The sequence below is a fragment of the Xiphophorus couchianus genome, chromosome 6, assembly GCF_001444195.1.
Source record: "Xiphophorus couchianus chromosome 6, X_couchianus-1.0, whole genome shotgun sequence".
In the NCBI taxonomy this organism is placed as follows: Eukaryota; Metazoa; Chordata; class Actinopteri; order Cyprinodontiformes; family Poeciliidae; genus Xiphophorus; species Xiphophorus couchianus.
Window position 1 is genome coordinate 4,491,847 of NC_040233.1, and position 17,111 is coordinate 4,508,957.

Sequence of the window (17,111 nt, forward strand, 5' to 3'; positions counted from 1 at the left end):
GTCTTTGTTTTGATTGTTTTTACAGCCGAATCTACCCACAACTATATCCGTTTTTTTATAATGCACTGGTTAATAATACGAATTTCAGGATACTGGCTTCATTATAAAGTTGTTCAAATATAGCTTTTCATATGCAGGTAAACCAGTGCAGAGAGCTACAGTATGTAGAAGCCAGCATGAACACCAGCACGCGCTCATCTGACAGGTAAATGTGTCTGGTAGAGGACGTGCTCACATGCACGTAGATCAGGTCATCTGAGATAAGTGGCCACTACTGCCGGGCAAGATAAAACGATAATCACTGAAAAAACTGAAAATCTAGCATTAGGAAATCTAAAAGGGTTTTTTAATGATTACGTTGAAAGAACCGACGTTTTGTGTTTTTGCACTCTGAAATTAGCTTTTTCTTAAAGTTGCTGTCAAAGTTTTACCTTTAGTATTTTAAAATATAACATTTGAATGTAAGAGAGGCTTTCAGACAAAAGAATAAAGGCGAATGCAGTAGTGCCTAACTTTCCTAAGATTAGATTTGTTTTCAGGGTATCAGTGTTTAGGGGAGACACGAATACAAATATATATTGTTTTAGATGTTTCTTAACATTTTTGAAAAAAATGTCTTGCCAAATTTTCTGGAATTTAGCAAACACAAAAACATTGTAACATATAAATCCATTCTTTAATGGATTATGATTGTAAAGTAGCAGGAATTAACTTCATTTTTGCTATATACTTTAGTTTTGTGTAGGACTTGTAGCAAGCAGCCCATAACATGGTTGCATTCTGTTTGTCGTTCTCATCACGTATGTCGTGTATATAAAAGATTTATATTGTTTGCTTTAAAAGTTGTACAGACTGCAGCCACCTTGCCAAGCAGATATCTCGAGCCGTCCATTTGGTGACCATCGGCTAACTCTTCGGGAGCAAAAGCTCAGCTTTCTTCTCTCTACGAAAATGTGCTTATATCGGTCATCTTTACGGTGTGATGGAAATTTATAACCAAGCAGGTAGAGAAACTACTCAAGAATTGAGAAAGTTGCAACTTTGTCTTTCAAGTCTTTTATTTGAAGGCGGTCAAGCGTTCAAAGGCTCTGAACGCAACAAAATCAGAAAAGTCAGAGCAACACCTCACAGATAGGCATCTGTTTTATATAAACTTCTGCTATCTGGGAGAACATTCCATGTAAGAACACCGTTCTGTACAGAAGTTGCAACATCAGCCCGTTTGGTCCGGCTCTAACCAGTCCTTACATTTTGTAGCTTTTATCCTACAAGGAAAACGTCCTTGGCGGAATACTTTGAGATTCTGCAACAGCTTGAGCATTGTAAAAAGGAGAAAAACACGGTAAGTGACTTCTGATAACACAAACTGCTGCATACAGACAGTCACTTACTCAAGAATTTCCACTTCAAAGTGTTTGCTTAATGACAAAAGCATTTGACAAAGAGAGACGAACTAAAACTTGACCTGACGGTTTTACTCAAAGTAGATCCCATACACGGTGGCGCTGCAGAACAGAGAGGTGTTCTTGAAGGAGTGGGACACAAAGGTGTCGAAGTTTGGATCCCACAGACAGCGGCTGCTGATCTGCAGCCCCTGGCCGTTGAGCTGGCCGATGTGGACCAGGATGACGGTTTTATACCTGGAGATCATAAACTCCTTCATGCGGGTCCTTATCACCTTCAACAAGGTCAGAAAGAAGCGCTCTGATTTCGACAGATGTTCTGATGGGATCAAAAAAAAAGTCAGCTGCGTTTTCACCTACTTCACAGAGAGTTAGGGTCATTTCTCGAGAGCGAACCGGATCATATCGCACATCTCGGAGGCGATGGGTGATTTCTTCCTTCAGTATGTGTGAGATAGTAGTGATAGGGAATGGTTTATTAGGGCCTGTAGACCAAAAAACAAAAAAATAGACCAGTTGTTTAAGCATTCATTAAATGTTCTAAACATGTTATGGATACCAGGGAGTTTATAGGTGAGAAAATAACACATATACAAAACATAATGTTCAAAACTAATTACGTTCTAAAAATTTTAACGTGTTTTTGGTGGCAAATGCTACAAAAGCATTTAAGCTAGGAAAGCAGCAGTATCTCCCTAAGATACATTTTTCTAACAATGTAAAACTCATTAGAATGGAAATATTTCTCAACATACGTAGGTTGCTAGGTTAACGCTTCCGTAAAATGGTGCCTAAACCCACAGATTAGAATTGGATGGAAGACGTTAATTCAAATATTATTCTGCTTCATCCAGTAGAGAATAATAAGGGTGACATGTTTACTAAGGTTGTATTATTAAATATACAATATGACTTTTACTAAGACATACATTTGTCAAAGAACCTGTTTTGGTAAGAGTTTTAGTTTGTATGCCGTTTTAGTTTTGACATACCGCTAATGCCGAACTAAGCCATGGAAGAACATTTCAGCTTGCGGACAAAATATTTACTTGCCACCATGTTAGGATCGATTTAAAAGGTATATTACCATTTCATTAACCTTTTATGCCTTAATTACGAACCAGATTTCTTCTTCTTTTTTTTTTTTTGCTAATAGAGGAAATCAATGGTTCTTGTGAACTTATATTATTTCTCTTAAAAAATATACGTTCAAATGTGGACAAGAAATATACAAATGGCTTCACAAATGTTATTGGTTGAATTCTAACTGTTTGCCTATACACTGTCTCTGGTTTAACTTCCAATAATTGTGGTTAAGTCTCTCAATGGACTCAAATGTTTACAAATTCTTCCCATTATAGCCATCGGTAGTCCAGCTGTCATGTCAAAAGCTGAGCATCTATGATTATCAGACTTGGTGCACTGGATTCAGATTAGCTGCTGGTGATGGTGTTGCTGTTCTCGTTAAGTCTGAATGTTTGCTTACTCAGTTGGTAAGTATTCGGAATCAGGGAAGCTGTGGGATCTTCATGGGTCACATGCTCGTCCACATGCGTACTGGCAGGGCTGAACATGATGGGTCAGTTAAAGAAGTTGCGAGTAAAAATGGAGAATAGACACATTATAAGTTACTGACCGGATAAGACTTCAATTTCATCAGGCAGAACAAACATGGAGGATACTTACTCCTTAATTCGGCCAGCTTTTTCTTTGGCTCTGGGTCCCTCCGCGGGAAGTTTTACTTTCTTCTCTGCTTTTGGTGGTTTTTCCTTAAGTTGTTCAGACATCGCTGCTTTTCCTTCCCTTAGCTTCCCTTGCAATTCAAGATAACCTGAAATGTTGCTGTGAGTAAGCTAGCGTAAGCCAGTTTCTGCATTGCATTAAATATGGCTCCATGTATACGTTTTGAAAATAACAGGTATATAATGAACTCTTGAAGTGTTTTAAAAAACGAGACGTTCTTATAAAGTCTCGACAAAACTAAACTTTACTTGAAACAAAAAAAAATAATAAGTGAAAAACAATTTTGAGCTCCACTAACAGCATAAGCTCGGGTTGTTCGTTTTTGTTTTTTTTTTAAAAACTGCTTGCTTATTCAAAGTTTAGTGAAATGTTGAAGGTTATTTAAATACTTTTGAAATTTTATAATTATAATTATAATACATGTTACTATACTAGCTAATTTAAAAATGTTTATACCGATTTCTCGACGTCTTGTTCCAGGTTTAACCAGATGAAGCAACAGAGTCCGCGGTAACCATAGCAACCGTGACTCCTCGGTGGGCGGGCTCGTGACTCGTTGGGTGCAACCAACGGCTGTGAGGTGAAAACGTCACAATGCCCTTTTGCCTGGATTTTATGGGTATGGCAAGCCGTTTTAACATAAATTCTGTTGCCATATATATGGGCATTATTTCCCATTTAAGTAGTCCGAGTAAAAAAACACTGCATATCCTGAGTGTGACTCAATATAGGTCAAATTAAATTCAATTAAAGTCAAGGTTAATTTTTGTCAGATGTTCCTGTAACACCGACACTTTATTTATGCAGAGGTCTGGGATTCAGACCATTCATATTTATGGATTCCCTCAGTAATGCACAGTAAAAATAAATAAATAAAAGCGTAACAGATATTTACTCTTTTCAGAGCACATTACACTTTTGCGTTATTACAGGGATATTTTAACTTGAAACACGGAGACAGCATTTAAAACAAAATAACAAATGTATAATTCTGCAACACCAGTTAATTCCACATGTTGCTTCGGGTAAATGACAGTTAGAAGTGGGTGGTTTACTTGTTACATTTAGCTGAGTACTTTAAAAAAAAAAAAGAAAAGGGAGAAAAAAAGTCTAAAATGCCCAGCCATTTTTGAAGAACTATCCCAACATGAGAGCGTCGTTTCTATCCAGTGCATTCACAGCGCCCTCTGGTGTCATAACATGAGGCGGTCAAAAGAACTCCACCTATTTCTCCCGCCTCCCGGGCTGACGTGTATCAAACGTCAGCCGTTTGATAGCCGTTATTATTTCTCTTAAATAATAACGGCTTTTCTCTTAAAAAGTTTTTCTCTTAAAAAAATTTTAAGAGAAAAAATTATCTTAAAATTTTTTGAGAAACGCAGAAACGCACATAATTTTGAAATTATGTACGTAAAAATGTTGAAACTGCCTTAAAAACAAAACAAAAAAAAAGAAAAATCCAATTTTTTTTTTTCTCCAACACCGCCCCCCCAAGCGTGCGCTCTCCTTACGTAATCACGCAGGCACGCGGAAACCGAAGCAGCTGTAGGAGAAAGCTTCGCAGCGCTCGCTCGCTCTGACACTGCAGCGTCTCTACCGTCAGGGTCGGACTCAACCTCTCTCCCAGTTTTCGGGTAAGAAGCTCCTAAAATAGAACTTCTGTTTCCTGTCCGCTTTTCTGGCCATGTTTGCGCTGCGGTTCTTGTTCGACCTTCCGCTCGTTCATTCGTCCTTGCTCAGCCTGTGCTGTTTGCTTCCATTCCTTCGGCTCACTTTCCCTTTTTATTTTCACAGTTCAACGAGTTTGTTTCATCACAAATCCGTTTGCATATCTTCGATGTGAAACAACGAGCCTAAATCTCTGGTTGTTCTTTGTGTTTACTTTAGTTTTTGACACTACTCTAAGTGTTCCCTCCGCCAGCTCTGAAAGAATGGGTGCGTTTTCTAAGGAGTACGGCTACGTTGTGCTGACTGGTGTTGCCAGCATGATCATGATTGGACACCTGGCCGTTAACGTGGGAAAAGCCAGGAAGAAGTACAACGTGCGGGTGAGCCGGAGGGTGAGGTCACTTTTTAAGCTGTGTAGTGGGAACGAGGGGGGAGAGTAATTTGCTTTGTTTTTTTTCTCTCCCCCCCTACCCCCCCCTTGCAGTACCCAAAAATGTACAGTGATGATCCGGAACATGGACACATCTTCAACTGCATCCAGCGTGCACACCAGAACACGTAGGTATCAGCTGCAAAACGTAGAGGTAGAAACCAGAGAAGCCCGCACACACCTTCTGGTTTTACCTACTGATAGGGGGGGGGGAGGAAGAGCAGATGAAGGTTAACAATCTCTTATCACCTTTCAACAGGCTGGAGATTTACCCCCCCTTTCTCTTCTGCCTGGCAGTTGGTGGTTTGCATTGCCCCGTGAGCCTTTTTGTTTTGTTTTTGCACTCGCATGCCGCTGTAGTCCCATCCAAATATGGGTGATGCGATCGCATCCCAGCAGCTAAAGCCAACGCTGATTTGTTTCCTTTGTGTGTGTTTCACAGCGTCTAGTGAGTGGGCTCGGAGCCGTGTGGATCGTTAGCAGAGAGGTGTACGCACATGGATACTCCACTGGAGGTGAGACGAGGCTCATGGGCCTTGGTTTGGAAAGTTACGCAGTAAAAAAAAAAAAACCCCAAAAAACTATTAACAGAAATAATTTGGTTTATTTAGCCTGTCACAGAGAGAGAAGAAGAAAGAAAGAACCACGGGTGTACATTTTTCAAAGTTATGTTTTCACCCCGTTTTTTCTACATTTCTAAATGTTCTAAAGTAAATATTTCATTCACAAGCCAAACATATAGTTCATAAAATATTTGAAAATGTATTACAAATGAAATGCTTAGTTAGAAGACTAAATATTTAGCTCAAAGTTAAATATTTATTTTTGCTAACTAAGTATTTAGTTTAAATATTTAGCTCACTAGCTAAATATTAAGCTAGTTATTTAGCTAGTTAGCAAAACATTTTAGTTGCCAACTTAGCAACCTAAATATGCCATAAATGTAGGCCTGAGCTAAACATTTAGCTTGAACAATAAATATTTAGCTAAAATAAATTTATTTGGAAACTAGATATTTAGGTTAGCTGTTGAATTAAATATTTAGTGTGGAACTCTGACATTTCTAAATGTAGGAATAACAAGGTGAGAATGTTAAAACGAACACCCACATTTTTTTTTTTTCGCCTTTATGACAAGAAAAATAAATCAAACTAATACTGTTAATTTTACCGCGTGACCTCATAGAAGCTGGGCAGCCGTCCTGCCACTCTATTTTTTAATTTTTATTTACATAATATCCTGTGTGCTAAAACTTGTCGTTGCTGTCCTTTTATGCCAGATCCCAAGAAGAGGATGAGGGGTGCGTTTGGAAACGTCGCCTTGTTGGGGCTGCTGCTGACCACTCTGAGCTACGGGGGCCACCTGCTGGGCTGGAAGGGACCGGCGCGCCCGCGGCTGTTGGGCGGCGCACCCTACCAGTAACGATTTAGATTTGCTGATGTCGGCCGCCCGAATAATCTTTTTTATGGCGACTGCGCGTAGTATGTCTCGTAGCTTATCCGCTCAACTCTGACCTGCTTAACTGGTTGTTTTGAAGCTGGAAAGTAATCGGACTGGTCTTTTCTAGATCCAGCCACTCCCATTTGAGATGAGTTCACCTGCGTAAGGTAATAGCCGGACACTCGTTGTGGAGAATCGTGGCGTTTGTTGTGTAATTTTTGCACTGAAGATGATCAGTCGGTCTCAACACGACTTCCATCTGTCTGCATTAAGCCTGTACATGTTCTTACTGTCATGATTGCCTGAAGCCAGAAGTTACTTTTGTATATTAAAAATCTCTACACTTCTACTTTTTACACTCTTTATCTACAGATAACACAGCCTTATTATGTTTATTATAGAAGGTGTGGGGCTGAATGAAAGAATGTGAGGGTGTGTTTACTTAGGTGTGTGTGTGTAAAGGGAGTGTGTGTTTTTTTTAACAGTTATCGTTTAAAGTCCACCGTGCCGGTTCAGACAGGAGCAATAACTTATTTACTTAATTATCATAAATCACGGTTAATACCTGACAAGCAGGTTAAAAACAAAGCAGTGTAATGTTCCCCCACCCGCAATATCAAAGGAAGACTTACTGTTGGTTTTATGTTTTTTTTTATTTCTTTATTACTAAACAAGTGATCTTTCATGTCATTTAAATTATTACATTTTAAACACGTAAAATCCTTAGAGAGAATAAAGCAAAACTCTGGCAGAGCGGAGAATCTTGCACAATTCAAAGCCCTTGAACTTTCTCCACATTCTGTCAGCTTGCAACTACAAGCGAGATAAAAATCTGAAAGGTGTGGCGTGCCTTTATTCAGCCTACATAAGTCGATATTTTGCAGGATTACCTTTTCCTGCACTTCGAGCTAGGGATGCACAATATATCGCAAAAATATTATAGTGTGCGCAGTATTCATATCGCAAAAGATGGTTTGGCATGCAATAATTGTTGCCTAACACGTTTTAAAAGTTTTTTGGGTTTTTTTAATCCTAATGATAAAAATGCAATATTTAGCCAGACATTGTCAAAAATGCTAAAGATCATGTAGCGCATGAAGCACAGATTAGGAGGAGAAGAGATATATCGCAACTGATGTCGCAATATTAACTACCATCGCAAAAATATTCTAATATCGCGTCCTGCTTCAGGCTACCAGTCTTGGATTCTATACCTGCTTTGCTTGCATAGAGATGGAAGTTGTTCGTAAAACAAGGGGTGCAATCTTACTTAAACAGCATCTGACCAGCAAATTTCAAAAGATTTAAAGAGGAGAGGCAAAAGCAAATGAGGCGGATTAGCATTAGCAGCGCTAAAAACAAGTAATGATGTCATCCAGTACGTTATTATGGAAATTGTCCCTACCACCTGGAACTTGAGCTGTTGGTCATACACCAACAGTCTTCAGTCAGAGGCCTCTTTGGATTTGTTGTAACACTGACTGCTTCTGCTATTGTAATTTTCAGATGAACTATCAAACAGTATTTTGTGAGATTTCCAAAGCTTTAGATATTGTTTGATAATACATTACTCATGAGTTGACTGGAGGCAACTGGATTGGATTTTCTTTACTTAATTTTTTTTTCTATTCTGCACTGATCTGTGTTTCTCTTTGATATAACAGCCCATTGAAATATGCTGACGTTTGTGGTTGCAGCACGACGAAACGTGGAAAAGCTCAGCGGCTAGGAATGCTTTTGCAAGACACCAGGCGCTCAGACGCACACAACAGCTTTCAGTTTCACTTGAACTTCTTATGTGTGTTCACTGTAGCACTTTTACTTCCCAAGTTGGGAAGTAATGGCACATTTAACATTCAATTTAAGGAGCAATCACCAACTTCGGGATTCTTATTCCAAGATGAAACGATACTGAGACGTTTCACAACAACGTTTACCAAACACCACCACGTATTCCTGATTTCAACCACTGAAAGGTTTTTTTTGGTTAAAAAAAAAAGAAAAAAAAAATGTTACTGGTGCATCTGGTTTTTCAAATACTGTAGAGTAAAAATATAATTTACGTGTGAACTTTCTGTATTACCTCACGCAGCTCTAAGGCAGCAGTTTGGATTGAAAGTGCACTTCACTCTTATTTGGTCACCTAAATCATCTCCAGTGATGTTTCTCAGTCCGAACCCCAAATCCTCATTCAGACTGACAATCACCTGAGGTTTTTTATTTGTCCTGGATGGATTTTTCGACCTACGTTATCTCATATGTCCACTAGAGGGCAGTGTAATACGTGTCACGTTGAAAGTGCTGCTATTTGTGCAAAAGTGCCTTGAATTTGCACTTTTTGTGTGAGAGTGAAAAGTCTCCAGGACTTAGACGGGAATGTGGAAGAAAGATTAGGTGACTCTACAACCTTTGATGATTCAAACAACGACAAAATAACTAATCGTTTCAACAGTGAGCCTTAAACAGAGAAGTCAGTAATTTGGACTAATCTTGAAGACGTATGCTTCTCCACGTATCCAAAAAGCTGCTTCTTTTTCGACACATGTTCTCTCCATGGCACGAGTGACGGAGTTGAGAGGAGAATCCGTCAGTGGGCGTAAGGTGAGAGGGGCGTGTCCTCCATCAAATCGTCCTACAGAGAGAATTACAAACTGTAACATGATGACCTTAGAGGAGAAGCAACAGCGACGCCCACAGAGAATGAGACTTACTTGTTTGTTTAGCAAAAATGGAAGCAGATCATTTTTGTTTCCTTTCTTAAAGGGGCAGCATTACCTAAAATCAATGTTTTTGAGCTTCGCGTCATGCAATTTAATTCTCTCATCAAAAAACACACCTGGAGTGCTATGTTGATTATTTCATGCATGTCTGAGAAATCCTTTAATCTCCATAGCAACCATTCACTTGTGCAAAACGCCTGGGTGGCTCTAGCGACGCCTTTGATGCCCAGAAGCTTCCTTGTTTGCAGGCTTCCGATCTTTAACCCACTCAGCTCCTTCAAACTAGCCAGCATCAATTAGCAAACACCTGGTGGAACTGCGCATGCGCTGAGCTCATTACAGGACCTACTGCTCAGTGAAACGCTGGTAAAAACATTGGTAAAGGGTTAGTAGAGGAGCCATGTTGTGATCACTTCCTGAGCAGGAGTTTCTTAAAGAAACAGAGGCCCAATTTCAAGGCGTTAAATTACAAAGACAAATTTCTTTTTAGTCATATTTAATGCATGCAGCATTTTTTTATATAACACCTGACTTGATTATGCAATAAAATGGCACAATGTGCATGGAAACACTCATAATACTGCCTCTTTAGCCAGGAGATTTTGAGAGTTATTACCACATTTCCTGCCCAGTAATTCTGTCAGTGTGACTTCATGACAATAGAGCAGTAGGAGCCATTTTCTCTGAACCTAATGCCACCAGTCTGGTCACAACAGGAAGATAACTGGCAGATAGATCACTTCCTGTGAATTGAAACATGCTAGGCAACGAATAACAATACTGTAAAAACTGATGGAGAACAACAAAGACTAGAGTAGAGAGTGTGTTGATGGAGTGGCCTCTTACCATGGGAAGGTCCTGCAGCCGGTGGAACTCAGGGTGGTTCACCCGCTGGCGGAACTTGACGAAGAGGACAGTGAAGACCACAGCTGTGGTAACGATGAACACTGCCAGCAGACCGGCCAGCAGGGGGTCCAGAGGAGAGCTGGAGTGGCGGTGGGACCCCTTCGAGTCTACACGATGGAGAACAAATCATTAAAACGACATCATAAATTCAAACTTTAAAAAGAAGTCACGCTCGCTACGTCTCCTGACCGTCATCGCTGATGTTCAGCTCCGACGGAAACTCCCGGTGTGTGGGCCCCACAGGGACCCAACCAGGAGCTGGTGTGTGTGCAGTAGAGGCGGGGGTCGTGGGTCCAGATGAAAAGGTGGAGTGGGCCTCGCCGGTCGGGGAGTACCTACGGGAGGTGGCCTGCTGAGGGGTGGAGCTCGCAGCAGTCGGTGCCGATGAAAGGCCGTCTGCGGCGGCTGAAAGTGTTTCGGTTCAAAACAGGACGGAGAGCAGAGGTCACCCTGCTCCTGAAACCCGATCGCTCCCCCCCACAACGAAGCTGCTGTCCACAATGTATAGCAAAAACTATCTATGCATAATAATACCAAGAATTATCTTTAAAAAACATAGAACCTGTTTGGCTTTGCAGTCATCACACCAACATATTAACAATAATGGTGATGGGGTTGCAGCACATTCTGTGCAAATAACTTTCTAGTTTTTACATTCTTTTAAATATTTTATTTGTTTTAATTCACCAATTAGAGTGTGCAAAACAAACACTACAGACTAACACGGTGCTTTTGAAAGTGGTGGCCGACAGAGGGCGCTGTAGGAAGATGAGGGGAAAAAAAATAAAAGCAAAACGAAAAATAAAATGGAACCCCATACATTTTGTACTTTAAATTGATCTGTTATTCAATTATGTTTTAAAAAAAATAAAATATAAGTTAAAATAATTGATTTAACTGTTCTTTTTGATGCAAATCTTTTTGATCGTCTGCCAGTCAAATTCATCAAGCAAGAAATGGAAATGTTTCCAACAAGAAAAATACCATGGGAACTATAGGAATAAATTAAACTTGTTGATTAATATTATGATAAAAAGTGTTACACATTTTATTATAATTAAAAGAAGGGATTGTGCTGAAAAATTGTATTATCTGGAAATAAAATGTAGATCTCATGGCAGACCGCATGATGCAGCTTTTATGCTAAATGAATGCAATAATTATTGAAGAGTGAAGAAAAAACATTGTAAATGTTGATGTTTCTTTACATATTTTGTAAAATTGTTTGTGAGTTTGCAAAAATATGTAGAGGTGTAGATCTACAGAATAACCAATTAGACATGTGAACAAATAACAAGAACACAGAAGAAAAAAGGGAGTCCAAATGAATAATCTAGGGTCACACAGTTATTGTGGGTAGAAGTAGGAAAGAAAAGGAGAAAAAAACCAACATGCTACAACAAAAAATCACTATAAATTAAGGATAACTAAATAACACGATTTATTATTAGTAGATTCTCCCATCTCCCTCTCTTGTTAAACTGATTGAGAAAAAAAAAACAAAAAAAAAAACAGTTGTTCCAAATTCCTTGAACTCTGTAATCTTTCTACTAAACGTTACACATTTAATCAACAAATGGTGTTTACAGATTAGCCACTGGAATGTCAATGCACTGAGAGCAAAACAGAAACTAACACAGAAGGCAGATTATTTTGAGGTACGTGTTACACATATTTCAGGCTTCAACATCGGAGTCTCGGTTTTTAACAACAAGTGAGGATTTGGGAAAAGTAGTGATGGTTTGTACCGCATATGATTGACGAAACAGGATGTACAGTGCTGTGGAAATGTACTCCTTTGCCAGTATCCTCTGTGTTTGCTGTTTCTGGTCACACTTCAGAGCATCAAACAAATTTTATTACCAAACAAAGTTAACCTGAGCAAATACAATAAGCCGTTTTCAAAAATGATTTCATTTCCTATGGAAAATAGAAGCCAATGGTTCCCTGTGTGGATCATGGTTTCCTTACCAGTCATATAAAGAAGCGTGGTTTGTATCACACACTAACTGCATTTAATCATGTTTTCAAATTCATTGATATTTATTGATGCACTCATTAACAAAATAGTGGAGAAAATAGTCAAATTAACAACAGGTACAGTTTTGGAGGGGGGTTAAACATCATTAATTGGAATTTATTGTGACAACGATAAATCAAGATTCTTGTCATGAGAAATTTATCACGATAAATGATAAACGATACGATAAATTCCCACCTATGCTACAAAGCTTATGTTACTTATTTGAGAGGTGAACCTGCTGGTGTTTATTGGATTAACTGATTAATAAATGAACAGAAAAAGGTGCCTACTAGAATTTATTTTAGTAAAGCTAAAATTATGCCACATGACGAAATTTGGATTGAACATATTTACAGACCAAAGTTTGTTTTTTTTCTGAAATGCTAAAACTACTTGTTTTCTTTTTTTTTTTTACTGCTCGGAGTGTGCTGGTCTTTCAGCAAATATTCCTTTTTTGAGTCTGTATACTTCAGTTAACGATTAATCGATTATTCAGTTAGTTGACGACTGTTCAATTAATCGACTCATCACGATTTATTGTTTTTTGGGTTGTTTTTTCTTGCAGAGTACAAAAAGGTCAGAGGTTGGTTTCATTGTGGTTTCCCCAAATCTCTACACAATGTGACAAGTACTAAATCATTTCAGATCTGGATAAGGCCAGGTCTCATCTACGTAAGATGCTAGGATTCAAAAAGGGTGTACTTTCTTTTTTTTTCTAACAGTAACTGAAGTTAATTAGAAATACTTATTTATCTATTAACAGATTTTTTTAAGAGGTTGTTGTTCAGGTTTGGCTTGATGTTGAATAACCAGTAAAGAAAAAGGAAGAAAAAAAAAAAAAACGTACTAAAAAATGTGTGAGGTTGGATTTACTCTCGCTTTTGGTTATTTCTCCTAAAATAGTCACCCAGCATCGGCTGAGGGGGTTATATTTATATTTACCCGATCTGGAAAAAGGGAACCTCTTCAATAACTCTACAACACTAGTGGAGGTCAGGGCAGGACTGTTTTCCCGTAACGCTGCTGGCAGGGAAACCGAGTCTGGGAAATTGGCCTGCGTTTGCAAACAGGCAGCGTTTTATTGTGAGGGATGCTATATTTTAAGGCTTTCGTCTGGACAAAGAAAACACACTGAAATGAAGAAGTTGCAGACCCAGAAGGCCAGAAATAAACAAAGCCGTCACATTAGTGCAGATGAAAATAATGAGCCACAGTTTGCAAAACCTTGCAAAAAAAATAAAAAGGCATTGGGGTGGTAACGCAAAGTAGTGAGCATTTTGTCGCATCCCAACCACAGACTGCAGTTTGTTCGGATTTTAGACGATAAACCGACACCGAACAGGGAACACTTTACAATGGTAAAGTGGAAGAAAACTGGATTTTCAGATTTGCATTTGTAGCCAGGTGCTGTTCAGAATACTGTCAAGTCACATTTTGCTTTGCTTCCAGCAATTAGTGTTTTAGGGTGTGTCTCTGGCAGCTTTGGATATGTAGGGGTTAGTAGGTGATAAATGTTTAGTATTGCTTGTATTCCCTCATGTTCCCAAAGCTCCCATTAGCATGAAGACCATCCTGTTCTCCGTAGGAATGGGGAGTTCAGTGAAATGTGTAGTTTTAGTTTAACACCATAGTTACACTAAAAAAAGAGAATGGAGCTCCTACTTAAGACAAAAATGGGTTAATTTGTCGAATGTAATCAAATTAGCTTACTTTATTTACATTTGTTTAATAGGACAACCTAATAAATGGACTTTAGAAAAAAATTTTTTTTACACTTTTGTTAAAACTGCCTCTAAGTTGTGACAGTTTGGTATGAGACAGATAATTTGTGGAAAAAAGAAAAAAAATATCACGCTTCTCTGCCTTCTTCCAATGCTTATTAAAAACAACCAATCAGAGCCAGGAGGAGGGTCTTAACACTGTCAATCACTCTTGTGAATGTGCTGTTCTTCCCCCCACCTGACATCAATGCTAAGGCTGGTTAGCATGGCCACAATGATGGCGGATAAAAAGGTTTTCCTGGAACGGTGAGTAATTTCTCCACCAATAGTACATTTAGCAGCAAGTACCGTACATAAGGATGATTGACAGTGTTAAGGCCCGCCTCCTGGCTCTCATTGGTTGTCAGAATTTCCTTTGACTTATTTTTTCTCAATAAGGTTTTCTTCTTGCCTTTCTGTAAAGTTACGAGTTGAACTTACTTTATTGTCACTGCACACCAAATTTATTTTTTGAAAATACATTTAAAAAAAATCTAGAATAAATATACAAGTAATAATATATTGTGAAATATATATATATATGTAGGAAATATATAGGAACCAGTATTTGTTTTCCTAACATTTCCAAATTCTGCCCCGGTTTTGTGTTGGTCAATTGCATAAATACACAATTACATGCTCTAACGTTTGCCACTTAAGGGGCGTGGATATTTTGTGAGGCACTACAGCGAGAGAAGCAAGTAAAGATGGCTACCTGAGAGAGATGGAGTTGTGACAGTGGGCGCATTTGTGAACTGAGATGTGGCTTTAGTGGAACTTGAGACGTGCGGATGTTCTGCATCTGCTGATGTCTCTGATCGGACTGTGCTTTCCACCGGGGCGGCGGTGGCGGCAGAGGCTGGGAGATCACCTGAAGTTTCATTCCTGCCTGCAGGGTATTGTGTCTGCCGAGGAAACTCGTTCACGGGGGTCTCAGCAGGAGCAGGAAATGGGGTTGAGGTAAAGGAAGTAGGCAAAGCATGGCTCTGACCTGTAAAATAGCAACGTAATTATTGGAATTATTCATTCAGTCCACAAAAGTACTATGTTTTCAGGCTGTTTATTTGTTTTGCAATTATTAATAAGTGATCATCTGAACAACGCGGTTGTTGATTTGCTAATTAATTCTTTTTACATTAATTTAAATGAGCTAATTAGCAGATGATGACATGTCATCTGCTATACTGATGATATGTCAGAAGGTTGGTGTGTGGGTCACCTTCTTCTTCTTTTCTGTTAAACTTAACCAAAACAGACCAAAATCTGCAGCATACTTACATGTTGAGGTTGTCAAAGTCAAGCTAGCATAACAGCCCTATCCCTTGCTAATATTTTTTTTATTAAAACTTTTTCCCTTGGACCTTGTTGTCCAAGTCGGGCATGTCCAATATGTGATCCTGTTGACAATTAGTGGGAAAGCACTTAAGATTTGACGCGTTATGTTGACAACATGACAGCTAAAACTAATTGTAGTTGATTGTAGCTGATGAGCGCGGAGCTGTGGGAGCGTGATCTCGCGTGACGTCAGACACGCACAAAAAAACTGACAAATTACACTGACGAGGATGGCCATTTTATTTTATTTCTTATTTAAAAAAAAGAATACATGTGTGCAAATGCCTCCGTTGCACAAAAATCGTCTTTGCTGATCTTTAGGTTCAGGTTTCGGCAGTGAAATAAGAGAAGCGATGCTCATCAAGATAGGAAGGGATGTAGGGGAAGTCTTTTTGACTGCTTGCAGTTCATTAATGGAAAAAAGGACCGTTCACAAGTGGAAAATGTTCTGAATGATACAAATTTGTCTCACCAGCGCAAGTGGTTGACGCGGATATTTTTTTATTCAGTTAGTACAAAACTATTAAAAGAACCACCGAACGTGTGGTTCTTTTCAAATAAAGAGTCACCTAAAGAATGTTTTCATTGCTGAGAAAAGATCAAATCGTTTCGAGTTTCCTTCGGTCGAGCCCAAAATAAATTAGTAAAGTGTTTTGCCTCGCTTTCAATAAAGAAAACACACCAAAACATTTTGGAGGATTTTGATCTTAATGATTAACACATTCCTTTCCTACAAAAACAAAAATTGGGCCATCTGCTTTGTTTAATTAAAGTATTTCATGCTTAGTTCATTGTTGAGCAAGAACAAAATTCTCAATGAAACTTTTGGTGTTTTAGATAAAAATAAATAAATAAATTGGTCCAACAGTACCCTTGAGTTTATGGTTTTGGTCCATAAGAAAAAGTTTGGACAGCCCTGGTCTAATCAAAGTCCAGACCTATACCCAATTGAGAATCTATGACCCTACCTGAAAATTGATGTTCTCAGATGCTTTCTGTCCAACCTGAATGAGATCGAGCAACTTTTCAAGACGCAACAGGCAAAAGAAGAAGAAGGAAAAAAAAAAAAATCAACCCAGCTTTAAATGCAACTAACCGATGGAGTCTGAATACCAACGCACAGCTTACGTTTGGAGCGTATGCATCCTTCTTTATTTTCTACACCAAAATCTACTTCATTATGATGCTCCGCAGAATAAAACCGCAACAAAACACACCGAATTTGTGGTTCTATGTGGGACAAATTTATGAAAAAGGTAAAAACCAAAGAAAGATTATTTGTCAGTTAAGTCAAAACGGACACGCAAGCATATAGTCTGGATTTTATATTGACGGATGAGAACATCAGCTTACCTCCAGTCTGCAGCGATCCGGTAACCAACAGCAACCAGAAGCACACCAAATGAATCTCAAATCTCATCTCATCGGGCTTCCTCTGCCTTCTTTTCTCTGCAGTTCAACCGCCTCTCCTCAGCAGCTCGGTCCTCTCCTTCCCTCTCTCTCTCTGATGTTTGTTTCCGTTACGTGATTTGACAGGGCACATCACCAAGCGCTAAAAATATCCTGAGGGAGTCGGGCAGAAGAGGAGCACGCTGGCGTGGGTGGGGCTGCGTGTGTGCGTTGGAAAAGAAAATACTTTTTTTTTCTTTTTGTTTTAAAAAGAACATCCATACATATCGTGGC

The 17,111-nt window shown here is 39.0% G+C and overlaps 3 protein-coding genes across 6 annotated transcripts; 1 reads left to right on the plus strand and 2 right to left on the minus strand.

Moving 5' to 3' along the window:
* Positions 1–1,040: 1,040 nt before the first annotated feature.
* Positions 1,041–4,434, minus strand: dynlt5 (dynein light chain Tctex-type family member 5). 4 transcript variants are annotated; one of them, XM_028020513.1, is made up of 5 exons: positions 4,271–4,434; positions 3,090–3,216; positions 2,890–2,969; positions 1,764–1,888; positions 1,041–1,678 (listed from the first exon to the last, which is right to left on the minus strand). In XM_028020513.1, the coding sequence occupies exons 2-5, from the start codon at positions 3,188–3,190 to the stop codon at positions 1,475–1,477; spliced, it is 510 nt and encodes a 169-aa protein (XP_027876314.1). In that variant the 5' UTR covers positions 3,191–3,216; positions 4,271–4,434; the 3' UTR covers positions 1,041–1,474. The 4 variants fall into 4 exon arrangements, with proteins under 4 accessions (XP_027876314.1, XP_027876313.1, XP_027876312.1 ...); XM_028020512.1 differs by having other exon boundaries at positions 3,090–3,234; positions 4,271–4,433; XM_028020511.1 differs by lacking the exon at positions 4,271–4,434 and adding an exon at positions 3,603–4,222.
* Positions 4,435–4,618: 184 nt separating this feature from the next.
* mgst3a (microsomal glutathione S-transferase 3a) lies at positions 4,619–7,033 on the plus strand. Its single transcript, XM_028020514.1, has 6 exons — positions 4,619–4,780; positions 5,034–5,194; positions 5,299–5,372; positions 5,504–5,561; positions 5,687–5,759; positions 6,524–7,033. The coding sequence occupies exons 2-6, from the start codon at positions 5,078–5,080 to the stop codon at positions 6,664–6,666; spliced, it is 465 nt and encodes a 154-aa protein (XP_027876315.1). The 5' UTR covers positions 4,619–4,780; positions 5,034–5,077; the 3' UTR covers positions 6,667–7,033.
* Positions 6,704–17,078, minus strand: LOC114146461 (cell wall protein DAN4-like). Its single transcript, XM_028020509.1, has 5 exons — positions 16,782–17,078; positions 14,809–15,084; positions 10,500–10,715; positions 10,251–10,417; positions 6,704–9,316 (listed from the first exon to the last, which is right to left on the minus strand). Exons 1-5 carry the CDS (start codon positions 16,846–16,848, stop codon positions 9,272–9,274), a joined length of 771 nt encoding a protein of 256 aa, XP_027876310.1. The 5' UTR covers positions 16,849–17,078; the 3' UTR covers positions 6,704–9,271.
* Positions 17,079–17,111: the final 33 nt, after the last annotated feature.